Source organism: Zootoca vivipara, chromosome 13, assembly GCF_965207765.1.
Source record: "Zootoca vivipara chromosome 13, rZooViv2.hap1.1, whole genome shotgun sequence".
Lineage (NCBI taxonomy): Eukaryota > Metazoa > Chordata > Lepidosauria > Squamata > Lacertidae > Zootoca > Zootoca vivipara.
In genome coordinates this window covers 34,822,184-34,843,607 of record NC_142596.1, presented here as the reverse complement: position 1 = coordinate 34,843,607, position 21,424 = coordinate 34,822,184, and the positions used below count along the sequence as shown (strand labels likewise).

At 44.1% G+C, this 21,424-nt stretch overlaps 1 protein-coding gene across 7 annotated transcripts in view; it reads right to left on the bottom strand.

Moving 5' to 3' along the window:
• CFAP70 (cilia and flagella associated protein 70) overlaps positions 1 to 20,526 on the bottom strand; it is a 34,996-nt gene extending 14,470 nt beyond the window's left edge. For 2 of the 7 annotated variants that reach the window (XM_088656649.1, XM_060282403.2), the window contains exons 1-17: positions 20,457 to 20,520; positions 19,124 to 19,254; positions 18,130 to 18,312; positions 16,038 to 16,136; positions 15,277 to 15,353; positions 13,066 to 13,242; positions 11,360 to 11,542; positions 10,792 to 10,886; positions 9,442 to 9,541; positions 8,303 to 8,452; positions 6,221 to 6,364; positions 5,450 to 5,533; positions 4,486 to 4,577; positions 3,901 to 3,961; positions 2,425 to 2,616; positions 2,042 to 2,173; positions 899 to 1,024 (exon numbers count right to left, since the gene is read on the bottom strand). In XM_088656649.1, coding sequence (XP_088512775.1) covers positions 899 to 1,024; positions 2,042 to 2,173; positions 2,425 to 2,616; positions 3,901 to 3,961; positions 4,486 to 4,577; positions 5,450 to 5,533; positions 6,221 to 6,364; positions 8,303 to 8,452; positions 9,442 to 9,541; positions 10,792 to 10,886; positions 11,360 to 11,542; positions 13,066 to 13,242; positions 15,277 to 15,353; positions 16,038 to 16,136; positions 18,130 to 18,312; positions 19,124 to 19,254; positions 20,457 to 20,509 — 2,079 coding nt within the window. In that variant the 5' untranslated portion in view covers positions 20,510 to 20,520. Of the gene's footprint in view, positions 1 to 898; positions 1,025 to 2,041; positions 2,174 to 2,424; positions 2,617 to 3,900; positions 3,962 to 4,485; positions 4,578 to 5,449; positions 5,534 to 6,220; positions 6,365 to 8,302; positions 8,453 to 9,441; positions 9,542 to 10,791; positions 10,887 to 11,359; positions 11,543 to 13,065; positions 13,243 to 15,276; positions 15,354 to 16,037; positions 16,137 to 18,129; positions 18,317 to 19,123; positions 19,255 to 20,317 lie in introns of all 7 variants that reach the window. The other 5 variants (XM_088656650.1, XM_088656654.1, XM_088656652.1 and 2 more) reach the window with 4 other exon arrangements.
• Between the last annotated feature and the right edge of the window lie 898 nt (positions 20,527 to 21,424).

Genomic DNA, 21,424 nt, shown 5'->3' with positions numbered 1-21,424 from the left:
TAGAAATCTTTCAAAAATAAATGGTGCTAAAGAAGCAATAAATAAATAAAAAATAGTGCCAATTATACAAACAAGCCAAGTCACACATTATTACAGAAGTAGGCACTGTCATGCACTCACTCAACAGTAAAGGTCATTACTAGTCAATCTTATCCGAGAAATATTCTTTCTGATGCTCACGATCTCAGTCAATGAGGCCTGGCTCAAAGAAAGAGCAGTTTAGGTGGCATGAACTGTGAGCAGGGGTGGATGCATGGTTGAATTCTTCCCATCAGAGGAGGTGGGGACCCAGAACAGAGAAATCTAGCATCTCAGGGAGAAAGCTGGCACAGAACACTTCTCCCTTATATGCTTGCCTTCCATGTGTGCGCAGTTTTAAATGGAGGAGCATTTACTCATGTAATCCTTTGCCCGCAGTCCAAAGCCATACAGTCTGGGAGTTGTTTTATCACAGGCGCCCCCAAACTTCGGCCCTCCAGATGTTTTAGACTACAATTCCCATCTTCCCCGACCACTGGTCCTGTTAGCTAGGGATTGTGGGAGTTGTAGGCCAAAACATCTGGAGGGCCGCAGTTTGGGGGTGCCTGTTTTACCACCTCAGTTTTTTGCCTTACCACCTTATTAAACAATATGCACCCCTTATGTTTCCCCAAGAAAATGGGCTGTTTGGTTCAAATCCCACTTCTCTCACATCTTGCCTCTAGCTGCAAAAGACATGGATACCCCACCCCCCAAAAAAATCCCAACTACCCTCCCACAGCCCCTTAGGATTTTAAACACATCCTAAAATGCAATGATGAAAACATCCTTTCTAAATGTCTCCAATTCTGCCTTAACACAAGAGAGACTCTTTGTTCCTGCAGCTGTTCTGCTTGGAGAGGAGCAGCAGTTCTGTCACCTCCTGGTAGTAAGTCGCTGCCAAGTTATAGTCTCTGTTTTTCTCGGCTTCGCGGGCAAAAAGACGGAGCTGCTCGGAGGTGGTAAAGCTGGGAGGAGGAGGGCTGGGGGTCTGCTGGGACAGCACCTGCCCAAAGGTAAGAGAATAATGCAACTATTACAGATCAGAGGCTTACACTTGAATGGGATTTTCAGTAATAATGGGGTGGTTGGGAGATTGCCCCTTGGTGCTTAAATAATATGTGATGGGGTTACAGAGCCACCTGGGCTAAACCTGCTCCTCCCCATGTTACATCCAATAAGATTTCTGGACAGCCACTGCCAGTCAGTGCAGACAATACTGAGGTAGACAGGCCCAATGGTCTGACTCGCTGTAAAGCAGCTTCCTATGTTACCTCCTTATGTACGCCAAACATCTGGATGATGGTGGGTGTGGCTGGATTTGTTTGCCTTGGCCGGCAACTCCCTTCTGTTTCTCCAATGACGCTTGAAAATATTGTACCCCAACCTTCGGTGCCTTCCAAACATTTTGGACTACAGTCGTACCTTGGTTCTCGAACGGAATCCGTTCCGGAAGTCCGTTCAACTTCCAAAAACGTTCGAAAACCAAGGCGTGGCTTCCGATTGGCTGCAGGAGCTTCCTGCACTCAGTCGGAAGCTGTGGAAGCTGCGTCGGACGTTCGTGTTCCAAAGAACATTCGCAAACTGGAACACTCACTTCCGGGTTTGCGGTTTTGGGGAATCAAAATGTACGAGTACCAAGGCTCTAGTTACAGGTAGGTAGCCATGTTGGTCTGACGTAGTCAAAACAAAATAAAATAAATTCCTTCTAGTTGGTCTCTAAGGTGCTGCTGGAAGGAATTTTTTAATTTTGTTTCGAGTACCAAGGCGTTTGACAACCAGGGTACAACTGTACTACTGTGCTGGCTGGGGCAGAAGGGAGTGGTAGGGCAACCGCAGCATCAGTATAGAAGCCATAGACTAGTTGTTGACAGTCCAAAATCCCGATTAAAACACAAACAGCTTCCAACACTGATTCTTACTCCAACCTCTGACAAGTCCTCAAACAGTCCCAAGAATAAAACAATGGTTTGTAGATGTGACACTTTTTAAGGTATGCCATTCTCTTCCAAGCTGGCCTTACCTGATTCAGAGCGACATGCATCTGATCCACCAGGTACACGTACAGCTCACTCAGAAAAGCTTGGAGCTGGTCCAAGTTTTCAAATGCAGTTGTTTTCAAGTACTTCTCTCGCACAATTTTCACCACGGCATGCTGCAGGGAACACAAACCCTCCACTTGACGCCAAAGGACTCAAACACATTTTGGGGAGTGGGGTGGGGAGAGAGAAATCCAGAAAATACAGGTTTTAATCCCCCTATTGGGCTAAATGAGATTTAAAGAAAACGTGGCTTTTAAAATGCAGGGGGATTCAGTAAGATATCATTTTATCAGAGAAAGAGCTGAAGAAATTCACTGATGTTACAACCATGTACAAAAGAAATGAATTGAAATGGAGCTTATACCTTGATTTGCTCCTTAAAAGCAAAGTATTTCCCAGAGCTGTTGAGCTCATAGTTGAGCTGGCATTTCTGGTCCTCCAGGGTGTGGCTGTCAATGGCATACCCTTCAACCAACTGCCTGCCAAACAGCTCGTGATACTCATCCAGAATGGCCTCAGCAATGCTGGTGACCTGAGAGTGGTAATCTTCTACTGCCTAAAAAGACGGAGAAATAAGGGCAGAAGCTCAGTGGGAGAACATTTGTCTTGCATGCAAAAGGTCCCAGGTTCAATCCGTGGCATCACCAGATAGGGCTGGGAGAGACCCCAGTCTGAAACCTTGGAGAGACACTGCCAGTCAGTGTAGTAGACAATATTGAGCTAGAAATACCACTTGTCTGGCTCAGCATAAGGCGGTTTCCTATGTTCCTAAGAAAAGACTGAGACAACGAGTGGCTCATCTGAACTCTTGCTTGGAAAGAACGCTCCTGACTGAATATACCAGTTTATCACCAGTGAAGTCTCTGAAAGACTTCCCTCCCACAAAAGTGCAAGGTGTAGTGCAAATCTGTGCTTAGATACCCAGATAAGGAAAACTTCTGCCATGTATGTTCTGGAGCATCAAAGCACTGAAAGAGAATTGAGACCAGAAAAAACCCATGCTGGGTGTTAAGAGTAGGGTCACAGGCAGCACTGCTGGGTGATGGCTGAAAGCAAGAGATAGTGTTTATTGTAATCCCATGCCAGAGGTAGCACAGCATGGCAGACAGTGCCAGACTAAGAGGACCAAGGGGATGTCGGTTCAAATCCTCACTCAACCATGAACTTCACTGAATGACCTCCGGCCTGTGTCTCAGTTTAACCTACCTCACAAGACTGCTGCAAAGATAAAACTGGAACCCTGTACATGGCTTTTATTCTTAATTTATTTGGCAAATGTGTGCAAGGTGAGTAGGATCCCTTCAGAATTACAGACCGCCACTCAGAAGACAGGTTAGCTTTCAGCCCAAAGGCTCACCACGTAAGGTAGTGGCATGTAGATTCTGATAGTGTACCACTTAACCAAATTCTTAGGGCTGTGTATGTGTTGTGATTCTACAGGGAAGCAAAATACTGTGCCTGCTTAATGCAATAATGAGGATTTCCAGCAATTCTCTATTTCCTCCCCCCTTTTAAAGGCATGTTTATAGCTCTCATGATAACAAATAAATGCTTGGAAATATGTGTAAGAAGACAATGCCTGTTGAGCTTTCAGAAGCCCTAGAGTGGCTGAACAAGCTTTCCAGTGGTCGGGGGTGGTGCAGCTTTTGTGTGCTGCTTAAGTCCCCATAACAAGGCAAACCAGAATAAATTCTATCAAGTAGGCAAAATAAATTACACACAGTAAGAGATAATATGCACTATTTGCAGCACTTAGCTTTTCCTAGCACAGAATTTCCAATTCCCCACTCCCCAGGCAGAGTACAGAAAGCTGGGTGAGTATACTTATTCCACTCTATACCTTCTTAGCTCCTGCAGTCCTTCGAGGGAGTTGAGGGCGTGGAGGAATCATCTCCTTTACCCTGTATGTGCAAGACAAAATTCATTGAGTCCCAAGTCTGCAATTCTATACATAAATGTTGACCCTAGACCCAGATCCCAACACTTAAGCCTATGAGCCAGGAGTTCCTCAAGTTACATCCCAGACTAAAACCCAGACCGAAAACTGTGCATTAGGTCATTTTGCCTTTAAATGCAAACAGAATCTAATTTCTCCCCCCAGCTCTAATGATAGTGTGAATAGGACCTTTGTAAAAGCAAGCAATTTGCCGGAGCTGTCCAAGGTCCTACAACTCTAGCATGACCTTTCCTGCCACCTTCAGATGTTTTCCACTCTGGCTCATGGTCAGAACAGGACACCATGGAAGATTAAAAATCTGCACTAACTGGCCTGGCCTTGCCCATGGAGCAAATGGAAGGAATAACCCATCTCAGGAGAACCTCCTCCACTGAAGGAGAATTTACAGAGCACTTTAGGATACATGATAAATATTATGGAAAGTGTTCCTTGACATCCCTCCCTCCCCAGATCATTGCCCATGCGCACCGGTTGGCGAGCTCCTCTGGCAAACGCTTGGGCACCAAAGGTTTGTCCAGTGCAAACTCTATCACAATAAACGTCCCGCTTTCGATATATTGCTGAAAAGACAAAGCAGGTTGAAACTTTCTCAGTCTTAAGATCTTAAGAGCATTTTCATAGATGAAGATTAAACAGTTTGCATCTCTCTCACACCATATACCAGCCAGTGCAAAAGAGGAAGTGGAGGATGGGAATTCCTAATAGGAACGAGCATTCTGGCCACCATAGGCTTTACATTAACGGTATCTCTGCCTTCACGTTGCATTCAGCAGATGAGTCCGTCAGTGATTCTAATTCTGATCAACACCTGCTGTGCCCTTCCTGCTAGCTTTAGGTGAGTTATCCGCTAACAGTGCACAGGCAGCTTCTACTGTAAAATGGCCAAATATAATATACTATCTTACTAACCAAATATACAGAAATATACTCCCCTCCTAATTCTTCAATCCTGTTTCATGTGGTTTGGTTAAAATGTTAACACCAAACCATGGTGATAGTGTTGCATGAATGAGGCCTGTACTTGTGCATTCCCCTGCCTCACCCCACTCACATATCTCAACCAACAAACCATGGTTAGCCCAAACCTAGTGCAAAGATCAATTTGACGATTATAATCTTAATTTGAATGGCCTGCCCAAACTGTTGTTCATGTGTCATGGCAAGTTACGGTTTCTAAGAAAAACAAAGTAACTAATTAAAATGGAGCACACAGGAGAAAAGGGAAAGAAGAAAAGTGTGAGCACAGGGTTTGTTTGTGCAATGCCAAACTATAGCATGATATTACATGTCAGCAAACCCGCTACATGTCACAGACACACCCGTAGTTGAGAGGCACTCCCTTATTAATCCACGGGTTTCACATGACACAGACCCGAGTCCCAGCTTTTAAAATACACAATTTCCCGATCATCCACTTAAGGAATATATTTACCTGTCCTTCAATGTTCTGGCATATAGATACAGCCGCTTCTATTATTGTGGTATCAGATGTGTCCCTTCTTGCAATATTAGATGCCTTGTAAAAAATAACAATGATTGCTACATCAGATTTAGCACAGCTGCTACGTGGGAAGCTTCTATCCAATCAGCTTCTGGCTTTCTGTTCCCCAAAGCCAGAACTATGGTAGCCATGTGACCTAGAGCCTATCTGCAGTCCCACATTCCAAATTAAGGACCTCAAAGCATTTCCCTGAGGCAATGTAAGAAAACTAAATAGTGGATAGAGCCAGCCAGCTGTCTCAACTTCAGCGTTGCAGCTAATGCCCACTGCCACTGTCTGAGGAGTCCACCACAGGGCACTCTGCTATGGGCCACCACAGCCCAAAGAAAACACCACAGCTGTAACAGGCCTGGTGGTGCTTTGACTTGACCCTCAGGAACAGTCATGGGGTGTTCTCACCATTCATTATCCATGATTCCACAGTCATTTTGGGATGTGGCATTTACAGTGGTTATACAGGAGGCTTCCAGGTGGGAACTTTGGTTCTCCAGATGTTGCTGAACAACAACTGCCATCATACCTAGCCACTGAACATCCTTGCTGAAGCGGATGCAAAGTTCCGCTTCATCTGGAGGGCCAAAGATTCCCCAGCTCTTGTTATGCAAAGCACAATCCCCTCGTTGCTGTTTGCCCTCCTTGCCAAGTAATTTTATGGTTTCAAACGCATCAGGAATTTCACCAGGACTTCCTCTCCACATTCACCTTTCTCATTATGACCTCTTTAGGGGGCTTGTCTTCCTTTGCGGTCTTCCCAAGGATACCTTTGGTATGTGGGGTGAGCAGCCCTATTTTATTCATGGCTGCTTGATGGCCGATGTCACGGAAAAGACTGAAGAGACACTTCGTCTGAAACAAGAGAGAAGGAACAAATGATAACAAGGCAACTCACAGCAAACCAAAGTGTGCTTTAAATGTTGAACTTCAGCCATGTGCGTTTTCCTGTGGTGCTGATGCAACCTTTGCCAACCCAGTGCCCTCCAGATGTTGTTGGGCTACAGCTCCCATCTTGCCTGGCTGGCTGTTGTTCAGCAACATCTGGAGAGCCAAAAGTTCCCCACACCTGAACTAAGGCAACAAAACATCTCTGCCCCATCAAAAACCTCCCAGTCAAATAGGTACCAGTACTTAGTGTGATCAAGGTGTGTGGAATGACAAGCAACCACTGGAGAGAGGCAGATAAGGAAAACTGAGGTGGGAAAGAATGGCATGGAGCATCCTATAAGAAGACATGGCTGACTGACAAATTTCTCAACAGGAGCACTCCATACTGCAACATTTTGTTGCAGCCCCCGACACCGTCTGTCAAGAGCTGCTTTTCAATTTGAAATGTGAGGGATTATATTTAAATCAGATTCTAAGCTCTTATAGTTATATATTAAATCACAGTGAAACATTTGATTTATCACTAATATTTGACTATGAGAATCCTGTATGAGAGAAAGATTGGGTGAGTATTGTTCTATAGAAGATGATAAACAACTTGCTCAATAAGATATCATATTGATTTGAATATAAGCTGCCCCCTCCCCTAAAATCATGGCTTCTCTACCTATATGAGCATGGTAATAAGCCACTCTCAGGTTTTATATAAGATCTGGAGGAAAAGTGTGACCTATATTCAGACTGATACAGTAGTTGAGTATCACCTGCCCTCAGGAAGCAGCTGAGCAGCAAAAAGGAGCCAAGGAGAACTGACCTCAACATGCCTGCCCTTCTTCCTCAGTGTGGTGACGCAGGCTGGGTCCAAACGAAGAGGAAAGCAAATGGGCAATGGGAACAGTGGTGAGGAAAAAGAGGGACTACTGTCTGTATTTTGTTGAAGCTACACACACCCCAATCTACCTGATCAGCTAATGCACACAACACCAGCAAGATACCTCTCCTCTCCACTGCAGTCCCTGAGAGAGTTTGGCTACTGTCTGAAAATGTTCCCTTTTAAAAATAATGGGAAGGCTTAACATGTGGACATAGACAAGGAGCTTTCAAAAAACGGAAGACTGACAGGACTGAAGATTGTCTTTGCAGAAGCTGGTCTCACACCATGGGTGAAGAACTCACTGCAATTCCTCTTTCAATATTACAGGCTTATAAACAGCCACTTCACCTGTTTGCCTATGACATGTAGTAACTGCTCCCAGGCAACCAGTTGGCTCTTGTCTTCCCCTTTTAGACCAGATATTCTAACATATGGTGCTGGGGGAGACTCTTGAGAGTCCCATGGACTGCAAGAAGATCAAACCTATCCAATCTTAAGGAAATCAGCCCTGAGTGCTCACTGGAAGGACAGATCCTGAAGCTGAGGCTCCAATACTTTGGCCACCTCATGAAAAGAGAAGACTCCCTGGAAAAGACCCTGATGTTGGAAAAGATTGAGGGCACAGGGAGAAGGGAATGACAGGGGACGAGATGGTTGGACAGTGTTCTTGAAGCTACCAACATGAGTCTGACCAAACTGCGGGAGGCAGTGGAAGACAGGAATGCCTGGCGTGCTCTGGTCCATGGGGTCACAAAGAGTCGGACACGACTAAATGACTAAACAATTCTAACATAGGTTTTTTTTGGGGGGGGGGGTATGTTTGCAACTCCATAATCTTAGTGCCTTAAATATTTGAAATATTACATCTGTCTTCAGCCTTGTATTCCTGGCTCCATCAAGATATATCCTGGGATAGGCTCAAGCCTTTCCTCTTTTCTCCTGCTCAGGCATGGGAGACTCACCTTACTTGCTGAGACCCGTGACAAGAGCATCAAGTGAATGGCAGGCCACTTAGTGCAGGTTCTTACCTTTTCAAACACCTCATTGTCCAGATAAGGGTAGACCCGGAATGCACCCCGGATCCGCTTCACCCCAGGATAGAGCAAAGGCACTACGTTGATGTAAGCCACACCGTGAAATGAAATCTGCTCTTCTTCTCCTCCGCCACCTCCTCCTCCCTGGAAATTGAAAAGCTGAGATTTATAGTCCTGAAAGCTCACAGCAAGCAGGCAAAGCAAAGAGGGAACAGAATCGCAGCAACAAAACAGAAGAACATTTCAGCAAATTCCCAGAACTTTTCCCATCATTTGGTGACTCAGTCATCCTGAAATATGCAAGCCTCACAGGGCTTGTGAAAGGTGCTCAGGTTTGGACTTTGGAGAGTCTGCAAGGAAGGGAGTTCATAACAGGAGGCAAGTGATCAAAATGATCTCGGAGATAATCATAGGGCAGATGGGTATAAGTGCTCTCGAATGTATGCTGGGTGAAAGCCCAAGCAAGTGGGACAAGGCCTTGCTTTCAAGAAAAGGTTTTAGGCAGCACTATGGTATGAAGTCCTGGCAAAGAAAGGAACTTCCAGCTGAGCCTCCCGGAGACAAGGAACAAAAAGGCAATCAGCCTCTAGCATGGGTAATAAAGAAAAACCAACTGATCAACAATCAGAGCTCATTTTTGTCTCAAGAACACATCCAGGCAAGTAACAACAAAAGAGATGGGGCAATGGCTCACAACATCCCTGAGGGCTCTACCAGTATGATTAAACAGTTTCAATTATACGAATGCTCTTCTTTTGCTTTGAAACCCTTTTGTGTTTCTCTGGGTAATGCATAGCTGCCAAGTTTTCCCTTTTCTCGTGAGGAAGCCTATTCAGCATAATGGAAAATCCCTGAAAAAAAGGGATAACTTGGCAGCTATGGGGTAATGCAAAATATAAAAGAATAATAATGTGTATACATGATTCAGGTCTCTAATACGCACACATTCTGCCTCCATTAATGCCAACCAAAGTCCACACTTGGTTCATGACTGACTCTCCTCTGGAAGGCTGAACTTCTTCATTAAGCTGCAGATTTTCCCCAGGCAAAATACCTCCAGCAAATGAATCAAGGCAACATTTAAGCACCCACCTGTCCTCACCTTTCTTGCTTAAGCATAACAGGTACTTTACCTTGTCTCCTTTTCCACCTTTTGTTTTGGTGGAAGTGATTATAGGCACTCTGGTGATCTCCACAGGCCAGTACCGACAATCTGCAATCCGCTTTCGAAAACTGTGGCATAGAGAAAGACAGGCAGAAAACAGTAATTATTCTAGACCAGTGTGATGTAATGGTTAAGAGTGCTGGACCAGGATTTGGGAGACTGGGGTTCACATTCCCACTTGCCCCTGAAGTTACCATCTGTCAGCCTAATCTACCTCACAAAGCTGTTGGGAGAAAAATATGGAATATAATGAAGATTAAACACCAATTAGTCTTTTGTATCAATGAACAAAATGGCCACCATTTTGTATGAATACAGCTAAAATGTGGCCATACCATACATCTTTGCTCAGAAAACATGTGTTTCAGCCAGCAGTCACAGCCAAGTAATGGAGTCCTGACTGACACTTCTGGTTGGCTCTAAATTTTGTTGCCACTCTCACTGCTAATGCCAGGTGCAGAGGGTTTGCATCACAAAGAAGCAGACACGGAGCAATTGCCACTTTCTGTTCAGTAACAGAAATTCAAGTTACATTTCACTTTCTCACCATTATGCTTATTCCTATTTGCTTTGCAAAATGCATGGGTTGTTTGCACCCCTTCAGCCACTGGCAGCCACTACAGTTGCCTATTTAGGACTAGGAATGGGGGAAACCCAGGTTTATATCCCCACAGCCCTCCCCAGAAGTTCAGTGGGCAACCTTGGGCTGGTCACTTTCTCTCTCCACCTAACCTACCCCACAAGGTTGTTATGAAGATAAAATGGGATGAGGGGGCCATGCTTAATTCTTTGAATTCCTTGAAGCAAAGGCAAGATATAAATGTTATGATACCAATACTAATAATCTGATGTGCCACAGACACCACTGCAAACCAAGCCATAGATGCACACAGGTATGTAGGAAGCTGCCTTTTGTCGAGTAAAACCATTGCTCCTTCCAGTTCTGTTTTGTCTATGCTGACTGGCAGCAGGTTTCAGGCAGGAAGTCTCTCCCAGCGCTACTTGGAGATGCTCGGGTATTGAACCAGCCAGGGACCTTCTGCATGCAAAGAAGATGCTCTGCCACTGGGCTCTGGCCCTTCCCTTAACACTTACTTAGCATTGATATAGAGCTTTATCTCAGTAACTGTCATAATAACCTTTGTACAGTAGGTCAAGGCCAGTCAGATCTCAGCCACCCAATAGTGTCTGAAGTTCTCTCCCACAAGATTGTCAGTTCTTTGCTATTAGCCACTGTATTGCAGCAGGCCTCATCTAGTTCCTTTGGGCCACTCTATGTAAGTTATGAGCCCATGGAGAAAGCCCTGCGTTTTCTCACCAGAGCACAGCAAGAGGATCTAAGTAGCAGCGCCTTTCCAAGTCCCACATAATCCGTTTTTTAATAGTTTCTCCCTGGATCCTGAGATCTCTATCCTAAAAAGAAAGGAAGAAAAGAACCATTTAGAAGCTCTAGAAATCAGCATGTAAAGAAAACGATAAATTCTGCAGCAGGAAACCCTCATTTCAGTCACTATATAAATTAGCATTTATTTTCAATGGTGGCACTAGAAACATTTTTTTTGGGGGGGATGGGACAGAATGGGCAAAGTACATTCTAGTGTGGAAAATAGTAGATGAGTGGAAGCAAACATATCTTGGAAGATGCTTCCCTCCGAACACCATCCTTCTGACGCTTCCTATGCTTGTTTTGCACATTAGACTTACAAGTGTAAGTCATCACATTCATTTTCAGCTATTACACTCTCTCTTGGCTCTCCAGTACCAAAAGACAAGGTTTCAGGAAAAACTAGGCACTGGCCTAACTTATCCCAGCAATTATCACATTTTTAAGATTCTAAATAGCTACTCTGATTATATTCTGTCCCAGCTCTTTCTTTCAAAGTCACCTCCGGTGTGTTCAGCTCTCCATCCTCCTCCTCGTAAGCACCACCAACGATAAAGGAGTCTGGGATATTCTGCCCTCCTGGTGCTAAGATGTTGGTGACCGGCCACTTTTTGGGCCGGGGTAGTGGTTCTTTCTCACCACCAAACTTCAGTACTCCATTCTTGAACAGGAAGGGGCATTCTTTCTGGAAGGATCATAAAGGATAAAGGATAAAGTAACACATATACATATACAGTATAGAGTGGCATGGATACAAATGGGGTACAGATGCACCCTAATAAACACCCCAATATAGTTACAAAAGGGAGGGCTAAGAATGATTTATATAGGTCTTTTAATTTGCAAAGTGCCTTTTAAGTTTCCACTGTGGCACCCCCAAATAGCTCGTGTGAGACAGGCCACTATTTTCCAAATTTTACAAGGGAGGTGGAAAAACCAGTGGCTCAGTGTGTTTCTAACACAAAACCCCAACCTCAGGCTCACATTCTCCCTCCTACCTGACCCTTCATCCCTCACAGGCTCCAATTCCCCCTCTTAGTTCCTGCTTCACAGTATATCACAGCCTACCATCACATCCATAGTGACAAACTATGACTTGCTCTTGCCCTCCAATTCCAAACAGGGGACCACCATTAAACCTGAGGCTTGCTCAAGGAACGAGCCAGTGACTTGCTGAAGACCACACAACAATTCCAGGGGCAGAGGCAGGGGATGGTTTGCCACCTCCACATCTATCATGTGGTGTGTGGATCTGGATTCACAGGGCTGGCCCTACCATTCGGCAGGGTGAGGCAGCCATCTTAGGGAACAAACGCTGAAGGGTAGGGAAGGTACAGTACTATGTGTTAAGTGTACTGCACTCTGCATTAAGTGTACCATGCATATGGATATAAGGAGACAGTGATTTCCATCCGATTCTCTGTTCCTGTCCTGTATCCGTTCTGCTACAGTTCAGTTTCCCCCAAAACCTACATTGTTCATCTTGCCATCCACGATGCCCGAAACTATCATAATTAATTATAGAATCAATTATGTAACTAATTAAAAATCTAGTATCTTACAACTGGAGTGAGAAGGCTCTGGTTTTTACCTCAGTTAATTGATTTACTTCATTTATATGCCACCTTTTCACAGTAAGCGGTGCCCAAAGCAGCTTACAATGGACATCCATTGATTATCAAATACACAACATTGCAGGGTGGAGATTGCGGGGGAAAAGGTTTATAAAACATTATATAAATACAAAGGAAGCAAAAAAATCAATGATTTAGTAGACAGAGAATAAATTCAATTATTACAAAATAATTAATACTGTATATGTACTCATGTACAAAGCAAAAAAGAGAGAAACTTAACAGGCAATAAAATTCTAGTGATGGTGTGGGTCTTATTCTAAGAAGCCTCGGAAGCCAGGCTTAAATACAGTTCAGAGGAGATTGGTCTTCTCACCAGACTAGAAGACTGACAGCTGGCTCTCCCATTGCTCCTCAGAGGAGACTAACAGCAGCAAAAGGGAACTGCGGGGTGGGGGTGGGAGAGTGATGCTGAATCCCCTTCTCCAGCCTCCTGGAAGCTCCAGCTGCCAATGGAGGTCTTATTGGCTATTACTAACTAGTCACCCCAATCACAGCACCCTGTGACTACAGCAAGAGAAGCATGAGCAAGAGCACAGTGAAGACAAGAGTTCAGGATCCCAGCAGGACTCACCTCGCCAACAGCAGGCACATGCAAGCCGATCATATAGTTCTGTGGGGGTCCAGTGGGCAGGAACGATTCAGGGACTGAATAAACACCTTCCACAGTCACTCTAAGGAGATTGCCCTCAGACAACTGCCATAGGGAGAGCAGACTCTCCTGCACAGATACTGTTACGTTGATGACACACTACAAAACAAGATCAGGTTTGGGGTATGCCGGCACTATAAACTTGTATATGGCTTTTATGCGAGTTCAAATTGTCATGGTGTTCCTCAGGGGATCCCATGGATTTTCAGAGTTCATCAGAAAGATGGAATGATGGTTGTATCTGTTTTAAGTCAGTGGTGTCAATAAAATCCTTAGAAAACAGCTGAGCAGAAAACAGTCACTTTGCTTCATTTTTAGATTAGTGTGATCCAGCTGGGTCAGGTCTCTCTGCTAAATCCAGTCATTAGGACATTTCCCTCCCACCCACTTCAAACTCCACCTAGCCAGAAACTGAGGAAAATGAATGTGGAGAGAGATTGTTGGGTCTATTCCCTGACTCGGGAGAAGGAATCTTGAGAGGTGGCTGGTGCATAGCTGCCAAGTTCTCCCTTTTTTTAAGGGAAATTCCCTTATGCTGAATAGGCTTCCTCGCGAGAAAAGGGAAAACTTGGCAGCTATGGGCTGGTGCCAAAGACAGTCATTGTGGGTGAAATGTACTGAAATGTACTCGGAGTCGAGAGTGAATTTCATGCTCTTTATTCAGCTCATAGTCATCAAGGAGAAGAGGAGAAGAAGAATGGCTCTTTTCCCAAAACCATCTGCTTATATACATTATTTACACAATGGGCCTTGCGTGATTGGCTACTTCAGGGCTACACCTGTGGGCCAATTATATTGTGGATTGACTTCTGCCTGCAGCCTGATTGGCTGCTCCTACAGGCCAATCAGGTAGCAGATTCACTTCTGCCAGCCGCCTGATTGGCTGCTCCAGCAGGCCAATCAGGTTGCGGATTCACTTCCACCTGGAGTTGGATTGGGTAGCTCCCGCTGTTTCTGAATCCTATTGTTCTAGGATTCAGCTCAGTACATAACACCGGGGGTTCCTGTAGCCCACCCATGATGAGGGTTCATGGATGAACCAGCCCATGCTTCCAAGGCAGGAGCTGCAGACAATCCAGTTTGCCCAAGAGAATTCTGAGCAATAATTCAGCTAAGAAACAACACATTAGTTTGCTTTCCCCCCTCCTGTCTCTAAGTTCCTTTTCCTTTTCTGTTGTGTCTTTTAGACTGTGAGCTTGGGGGCAGGGACTATCTTATCAATAGGGATGGTGAAATCTGTCAGTTCTCATTTTCTAAGTCTTAAGTTCAGTTCTCCACACCAGCTTGGAATTTAAAACAAATACAGGTCCTCCTCAGCATTTGAGTGGAAATTTTTTGTAATACATTTTTCTATGCAGTTTCCCCAAATATACACATTTTTGCAAAACTGTTTCCCATAATATAATGCATTCTTGTGCATTAGTTTTTAGCAATATACGCATTTGTATGTACACTTTACTGTAGTATATCATTATTGTACACATTATTTAGTTGGTCAATGCACTGCAGAATTCAGAGAAGTGTGAATTTGAAGGATGGTTGTGTTTCAGTTTGCATATTGTTTCAGCAAGTGCAAATTAGGTAGATCCTCCTTTAAGTGTGAACTGAACCAAATTTCTCCCCATCCTTACTTGTCTCTGACACTTTTGTAAGACAATCTGGGAGTAATTTTAAAAATATTTTTGCTTTAAAGCTGGATAAAAATGCTTTGAATGATGAGCACTGCACACACACTAATAAGCAAATAAATAATGAGGAGGTGTTTATTTCAGGCACAAAAACGAAATAGGGGGTTGGGTGTGTGTGGATTTCCACACTTCACTAAACAACCCTTGGAGAGAAGCAGTTGGAACAGAGTATATTTTTCAGTCAACTGTCTTACATTTAAAAAGAAAACCTTATGTTTATTATATATTAAGTTTAAGCTGGAAAGATATAGCCAGGCAAAAAGGCAGGATAGAAACAATTTAAATAAAATAATGTGTGTTAGGATTGAAGTGCTAACCACCAATATTTTGAAGCCAGAGATATTGAAGTTATGTTGCTGCATACAGTTCCTTTGAAGAAATGCCTCTTTAAAATAATAATAATAATAATAATAATAATAATAATAATAATAATAATAATAAATACCTTGGCATCTGGCCGGGTCTCCAGGGGAGAGCCAAGCACAGGGTATAGTGGAAGTGTTGCACTAAATTCACAGAGTCCTGCAGAGAAAGAGAAAGAATTTTTGGAGGGGAATCACAAAAGAAGGTGTGGTCAAGCAGTGTTAAAAGGAAGTTTTTCAGGAGAGCACCAGGGAACGCAGCTGCTCTTGCCACGCTGCTCTGTAGGTTGGCAAGAATCTGGGATGGAGCAGGCAAATGAGCCATAGTTAACAAACCAAGATGGGTTCATAGGTAATAACGAGCCAAAGCTAGAACAAGCCATGGTTTGTAAGTTGCCAACAAACCATGGCGTGTGATCATGGGTTGTTGGGAACAAACCAAGCATAGTTAAGCTCTGGAGTAGTCAGTGCGGTAGGGCAGAGATGTGGAGCTGCCCTCCTGCCAACAGCCAGTTACCTGTATGGGGTATGCCAGTGGGGGGGGGCAAGCGTAGGGTTGTGCCTGTGCACCAGTAACAGCACCAGATTGGCTCCACCAGCCTGCTCACACAGCCGGACCTCAACCACCACCCCACCCCACCCTGTCCAGACCCACCAACCCACCTACCACACCAGCTGCTCTTGGTCAAGCTATAGGACTGAGTTTGAACAATCAAACAAGCCAAGTTTAAACTAAGCAAGCCATGGCTTAGTGTTAAGTGCTAACTAGACCACTGTATAACTTCCATAGTGTGCATTCCAAGGAAAGGGATAAAGCAAACCAAGGATTAATTCTATCACCAACCTTCCAGTAAAGGTAGAAGGTCCATCACAGCTTGACCAAGCATAATGGTCTTCTCTTCCTTCTGCTTCTTCTCCTTTGGTAAGACTTCTGTCACAGTGACTGGGAATACCAAGCATAAGATCTGATAACATTCCTTAAACATCTGCGATGCAGAAGCACCCAGCAGTATGGAATTAGGATGCTTGCTCTTTTAAAAATGGCTGCTACCCCCTACCATCATCTCACTGAAGATATTCTCAAGAATCATTAGGCTTCTCAGAAATCCTAGGGATGCTCAGAAAACTACTGATCCTGATCATTTGAATAACCCTAGTTTAACTCTCTCTGGCATGCCTTTCCAGGTTCCAGGGGTTCCCCAAGCCAGGCACAAAAATCAAAACCCATCCTGTAATTTGGCCATTGAAAAATTACATATCTAAGTAACTCAGTCCTGCATCTCCCACTTAGCTGTCCAAACAGGGATCCTGTCCATAGTTTCAAAAGCATCACATTTTGGAGAAATCATTCAGACCAATATCAAGAAAATGAGCAGGCGTGAGTTGCATTACGATACCCTGACCATGTTGAAGGGATAGATCACTGAGGGAGGTTGTCAGGGGTTGTTGTGGCTACTCTTGAGGAACGACCCTCCACATCTGCTTGTCTTTCAGATGTTTTTATTGGTGCATATTATTTACAGTGCGAAGTGTCCATAAATCATGTCTGCCTCAGTCTGAATCAGAATCTCGCAATGTTTGCTTTCTGTTTCGCGCCCAACATAACAGCCTGGGAACTCCGAAGCGCCTCCCCCTGCTCCGACGGGGAGCCGTTTGCCTCAATTCCAGTGGGGGGGGGGGAATGGCCTTCCGGCTGACTGTCTGCCGGTCCCTTCTTCCACTGCTCTCTCTCCCTCCCCTTGGAGCAAGGGCTCTCTGATGCTGTCAGAGCCTTGGTTCTCCCTTTCTGTTCCCTGGCTCTTGTAATCTGATCCTGTGCTTGACTTACTGCTTGGCGAGGAACTCGACCTGATGAGGGGGGGGGGTTGCTCCCTACAGAGGTGCTGTCTGTTTTTACAATATGTGTTTAATCTCAACTATAGTTAACTGAAACAAGCCAGCTTTGTAACCATGGCCCATGTTTTCAAGCATTGCTAAGCCAGGCCATGACTTGGTGCAAACGTGTGGGATCCTGGAGAGAAGATCCCAGCCACTCTGCTCTTCCCTTAATGTCATAGCTGCCAAGTTTTCCCTTTTCTCGCGAGGAAGCCTATTCAGCATAAGGGAAAATCCCTTAAAAAAAGGGATAACTTGACAGCTATGCTTAATGTATTGGTGCTTCACTGCAGTAAGTCACAGTTTGACTTACCAAATTGTCTGTACCTGGGCTCATGGTTTAGCTCTCTCTCTATAAACCATGAGCTATAACCAAGGTTGGATTAATAAAACTTTAAAAATACAGAAATAGTGCGACATGGGAGCTACAAAACCTAAAGTTCAAAATTCATCTCACTCACAAACTTACTAGATGGTATTTGGCAAGCCCTACTTCTCTCATTGCTATCAGTGCTATTTTTCCAGAAAAAGAGGTATCAGAACTCACCACGAGTGCCTCCTTTGTTCTCTCATAATGGCAATGGCACCCACCTGAGAGGTGGCAGAACTGAGTTCCAGCATGTTCTGGCTGAAAAAGAGCTCTGGTTGCTATAAAGATTCTAAGAACATAAAAAGAGCTTGCTGATCAGGCCAGTGGCCCATCAAGTCTAGCACTCTGTTCTCACGGTGGCCAATCAAATTATTAAGATTATTGTTCTAGTGCAGGCATCCCCAAACTGCGGCCCTCCAGATGTTTTGGCCTACAACGTCCATGATCCCTAGCTAACAGGACCAGTGGTCGGGGAGGATGGGAATTGTAGTCCAAAACATCTGGAGGGCCGAAGTTTGGGGATGCCTGTTCTAGTGGATGAAATATGCACAGGATACAATGTTTCCCTTGAAATAATCAAAGAACAAAACCAATCTCTTCTTTCCCAATTTCTAAATGACTAAGTGACTGTCAATTCAAAAGCATGTATTTAAAATGGGGAAACAAGGAAGGGAGGAACACTGTTACTCACATAGCAATGGTTTGTGTGCAATGTCATCCAGGCTGTGTGGCCCTTCAGGCTGGCAGTCAAAGGTGGTAGTGAAATTATATTTCGCAGTTCCTTCTGCTGAACTTTCCACTTTTGCAGAGTCACCAAGGACGATGCCATTGTATTCGGCACGCACAAAGGTAACTGGTCCATCTCCTTTGACACCTTTCTATCAAACAGGAAGATGGTGTCACTTAGTCTTTTTTGTATGGGACAGATTCAAGTATCACACTACCTGAACAAGATCACACACTCCTTCTTCTCCACATGCCTCTATGCCTCTCTCCATCCATTTAAGCAAGCAAGAGTAATTATCTCACTTTAAGGACACATTCCAGCAAGGCAAAAACACTCAAGGGGGGTTGGAGAAGTCCAGGGAAAGAGGCTATGTATGGATACCCCCCCCAAAGAGGGTGGGGGACCACCACCCCTGTTCTAGATCTAACTTGAAAGGTAGACCAAATTTGAGATTCAAAAACATCAGAGAGAAATATAAGCATGTGTCTTTCTTTGCCACCCTAATCTGAGGGGTCTTGTCTTTAGCTTTAAACTTCTGAGCATGACTTGTTTTATATTTCATTTATGTGCACCTAATAATACTGATAGAGTGTGGGAGAGCACCTACAGTTTGGAACTCCCTGCCAATTGACTTCTTCACTCTTTTTGGCACTTGCTAAAAGCGTTTTTGTTTAGGCAAGCCAATCTAGACACCTGGAACGCCGATATGTGCTTTAATCTGATTTGGACCTTATCAGTGATTTTAATTTTTTTGAAAAAATGTTTTAAATTGTTGTTTTTAACTGTTATTTTTTACTGATAATTTTATTATTTCATTCTTTATTTAAACTGTCTTGATGTTTTCTTTTGTTTTACAATCAAATGGTATATAAATATTATGAAATAAATGTGGTGGTACTATACAAAATAAAATACCGAACTCAAGATAAATAAAAATTGTCTCAAAAGGAAAATTTACCAAGTCGTGTCCATCTAACACTGTGATGTTCACTAGTTTGGCAAATCTTTCCGGCACCTCGGGATGCAAAAAGGAAGGTGAGGCAGCCATTAGAAGGAAGAATCTGCTGGTGAATAGAGGTGTCTATACAGCTAAATAAAAGAAGAAAAGAAAGAGGAACATGAACTATCATTTATTTATATATTGCCTTTCCTCCAAGGGGATCAAGCTGATATACTTAGGTTTCTACTCAATTTTACCATTCCAACAACAACAACCTTGCAAGGTAGGCTAGGATATGCAGAGTAGTATAGGACAAAGTGTTATGTGATGGCTAGAGTGTCAGAATAGGACCAGGAAGATCCCAGTTCAAATCCCCACTCAGCCTTGAAACTCACAGAGTGATCTTGGGCCACTCAACTTTTTTGAATGTCACCTACCTTGCAGTGTTGTTCTGAAGCTAAAGAGGAGGGATGTGCCATTGGAGAAAAGGCTGGGATAGAAAACTAATAAAATAAAATATACAGCACAAAAATGCAGTAATATAGCACCATATAACCCTGCAGGCTGATTGCTGCGATGTCTCCAACATTCTCAGATCACTTCCTTTTTGAAAGTCAACAATGTGATCCAACGGCCATCTCAGTAAGTTACTTCCAAGTAACAGTATTGCAGCCCTAATTTGTACTTATTATAGTGTTGTATCCCCCCCACACACTTATGAGATTTTCTGTTTTAGGTGCCAAAATAACTTGCGTGGCCTTGAGTACTAAGCACTTGGGCATGAGTGATAAATACATCATTTGCTGTTCTGCCTCCTCAGGCAGCAAAATGTCAATTACTGCTACAGGGCTTGTGTGTGCAAAAAGGGATGTTAAATAACATAAACAAACATTAAACCGATTTCTTTTTTTTAAAAAAAACATACAAACACCCCCTTTTTAAGAGAAGGTGGTCGAGGGAGTTGTGATGCAAACCATTGCAAGTATTTTTGGACGAAACAGCTTATCTTGACCGTCTACTCAGCATAGCTGTCAAGTTTTCCCTTTTCTCGCGAGGAAGCCTATTCAGCATAAGGGAATTTCCCTTTAAGGGAATTTCCCTTAAAAAGGGAGAACTTGACAGCTATGCTACTCAGAGCAGACCCTCTGAAATCTATATGGACCTGAGCCACCATTAAGTACATCATTAAGGTCTACTCTAAGCAGGACTCACGTTGAATGGATACAACCCTGGGAAGCTGATGTTCACTTTCACTGGAAAATTTTCGAATGCAGGTTGGGAATCAAAGTAGAGGAACACACCTTCACGCCCTGCGCTGAACCGGGGGGAGCGGGGAATGAGAGGCGCTCACCTGTCCACCCGCCCGCAGGTAGCAGAAGAGCCCAGCGACGGTTGCCGGAGCATCTTTCGTTGCCATAGCGACGCGGGGGCGCATTGAGCGCTTCTCCGTTCCTTCGCCTGGGGAAGCCTCGCGAGACCTTCCGGCTGCCATGTTTGTTGAGGGCAAGAGAAGGGTCTTGCTGGGTTTCGCAGTTCCGCAGCCCCTTCCTGCCTAGTAATAATCCTGCCCGGGCACGCGTCTGTTGTACCAGCGGTGTCTTCATCACAAGAGTTGCATTTACTGTACTGGGCGCAGCAGAAGCCCACAGAACCCTAGATTTGGAGGGAGTTAGCAAGTGGTTTTTGTTTTTGTTTTGGCACGCTGTAATGGTTGCTAAGAGACTTATACTTGGAGTCTGGAAAGAGAAATACCCACCCACTGAAGACCTTAATGCCATTGCTACATTGGAACACCCTTTTTCAGACCGAAAAAAAGGGCCAGCGCAGTTTGGATACCTAATTTGGAAGGTATCAGTGGTTATTGTATGGTCAATGTGAGCTGACACTTTTTCTGGGTTCCCCCCCACACACACACACCCGGATTCCCTCCATTTTTTATTCTTTTCTCAACACCTCCTTTCTTTAATAAATTTGTGAATAATAATAAGTGGAGGGAATTATAACCATCAGACGAGGTGCAATAAAACGAAGTGCATGTTCCTTATCATTTCATATGTTCTGAGGGCATATAACTTTCTGTTCTCGGAAAGTCTCTGAGGCCCAAATGAGTGCTTTCTTGCAACCAAAAATATTGGACACACTTGTGTTTCTCCACCTATCCCAGCTAAATCGCTGGATGATTCCCCCCCCCCCCAAAAAACACCCCTACCAAACCTTTTGTTGACAGCTATTAAAAAAAACCTTCTATATTAACATTTAGCGGGTGCAAGTCAGGAGTTCACATTGGCCATATGCTGCTGTTTTACTACAAGGTGCCAG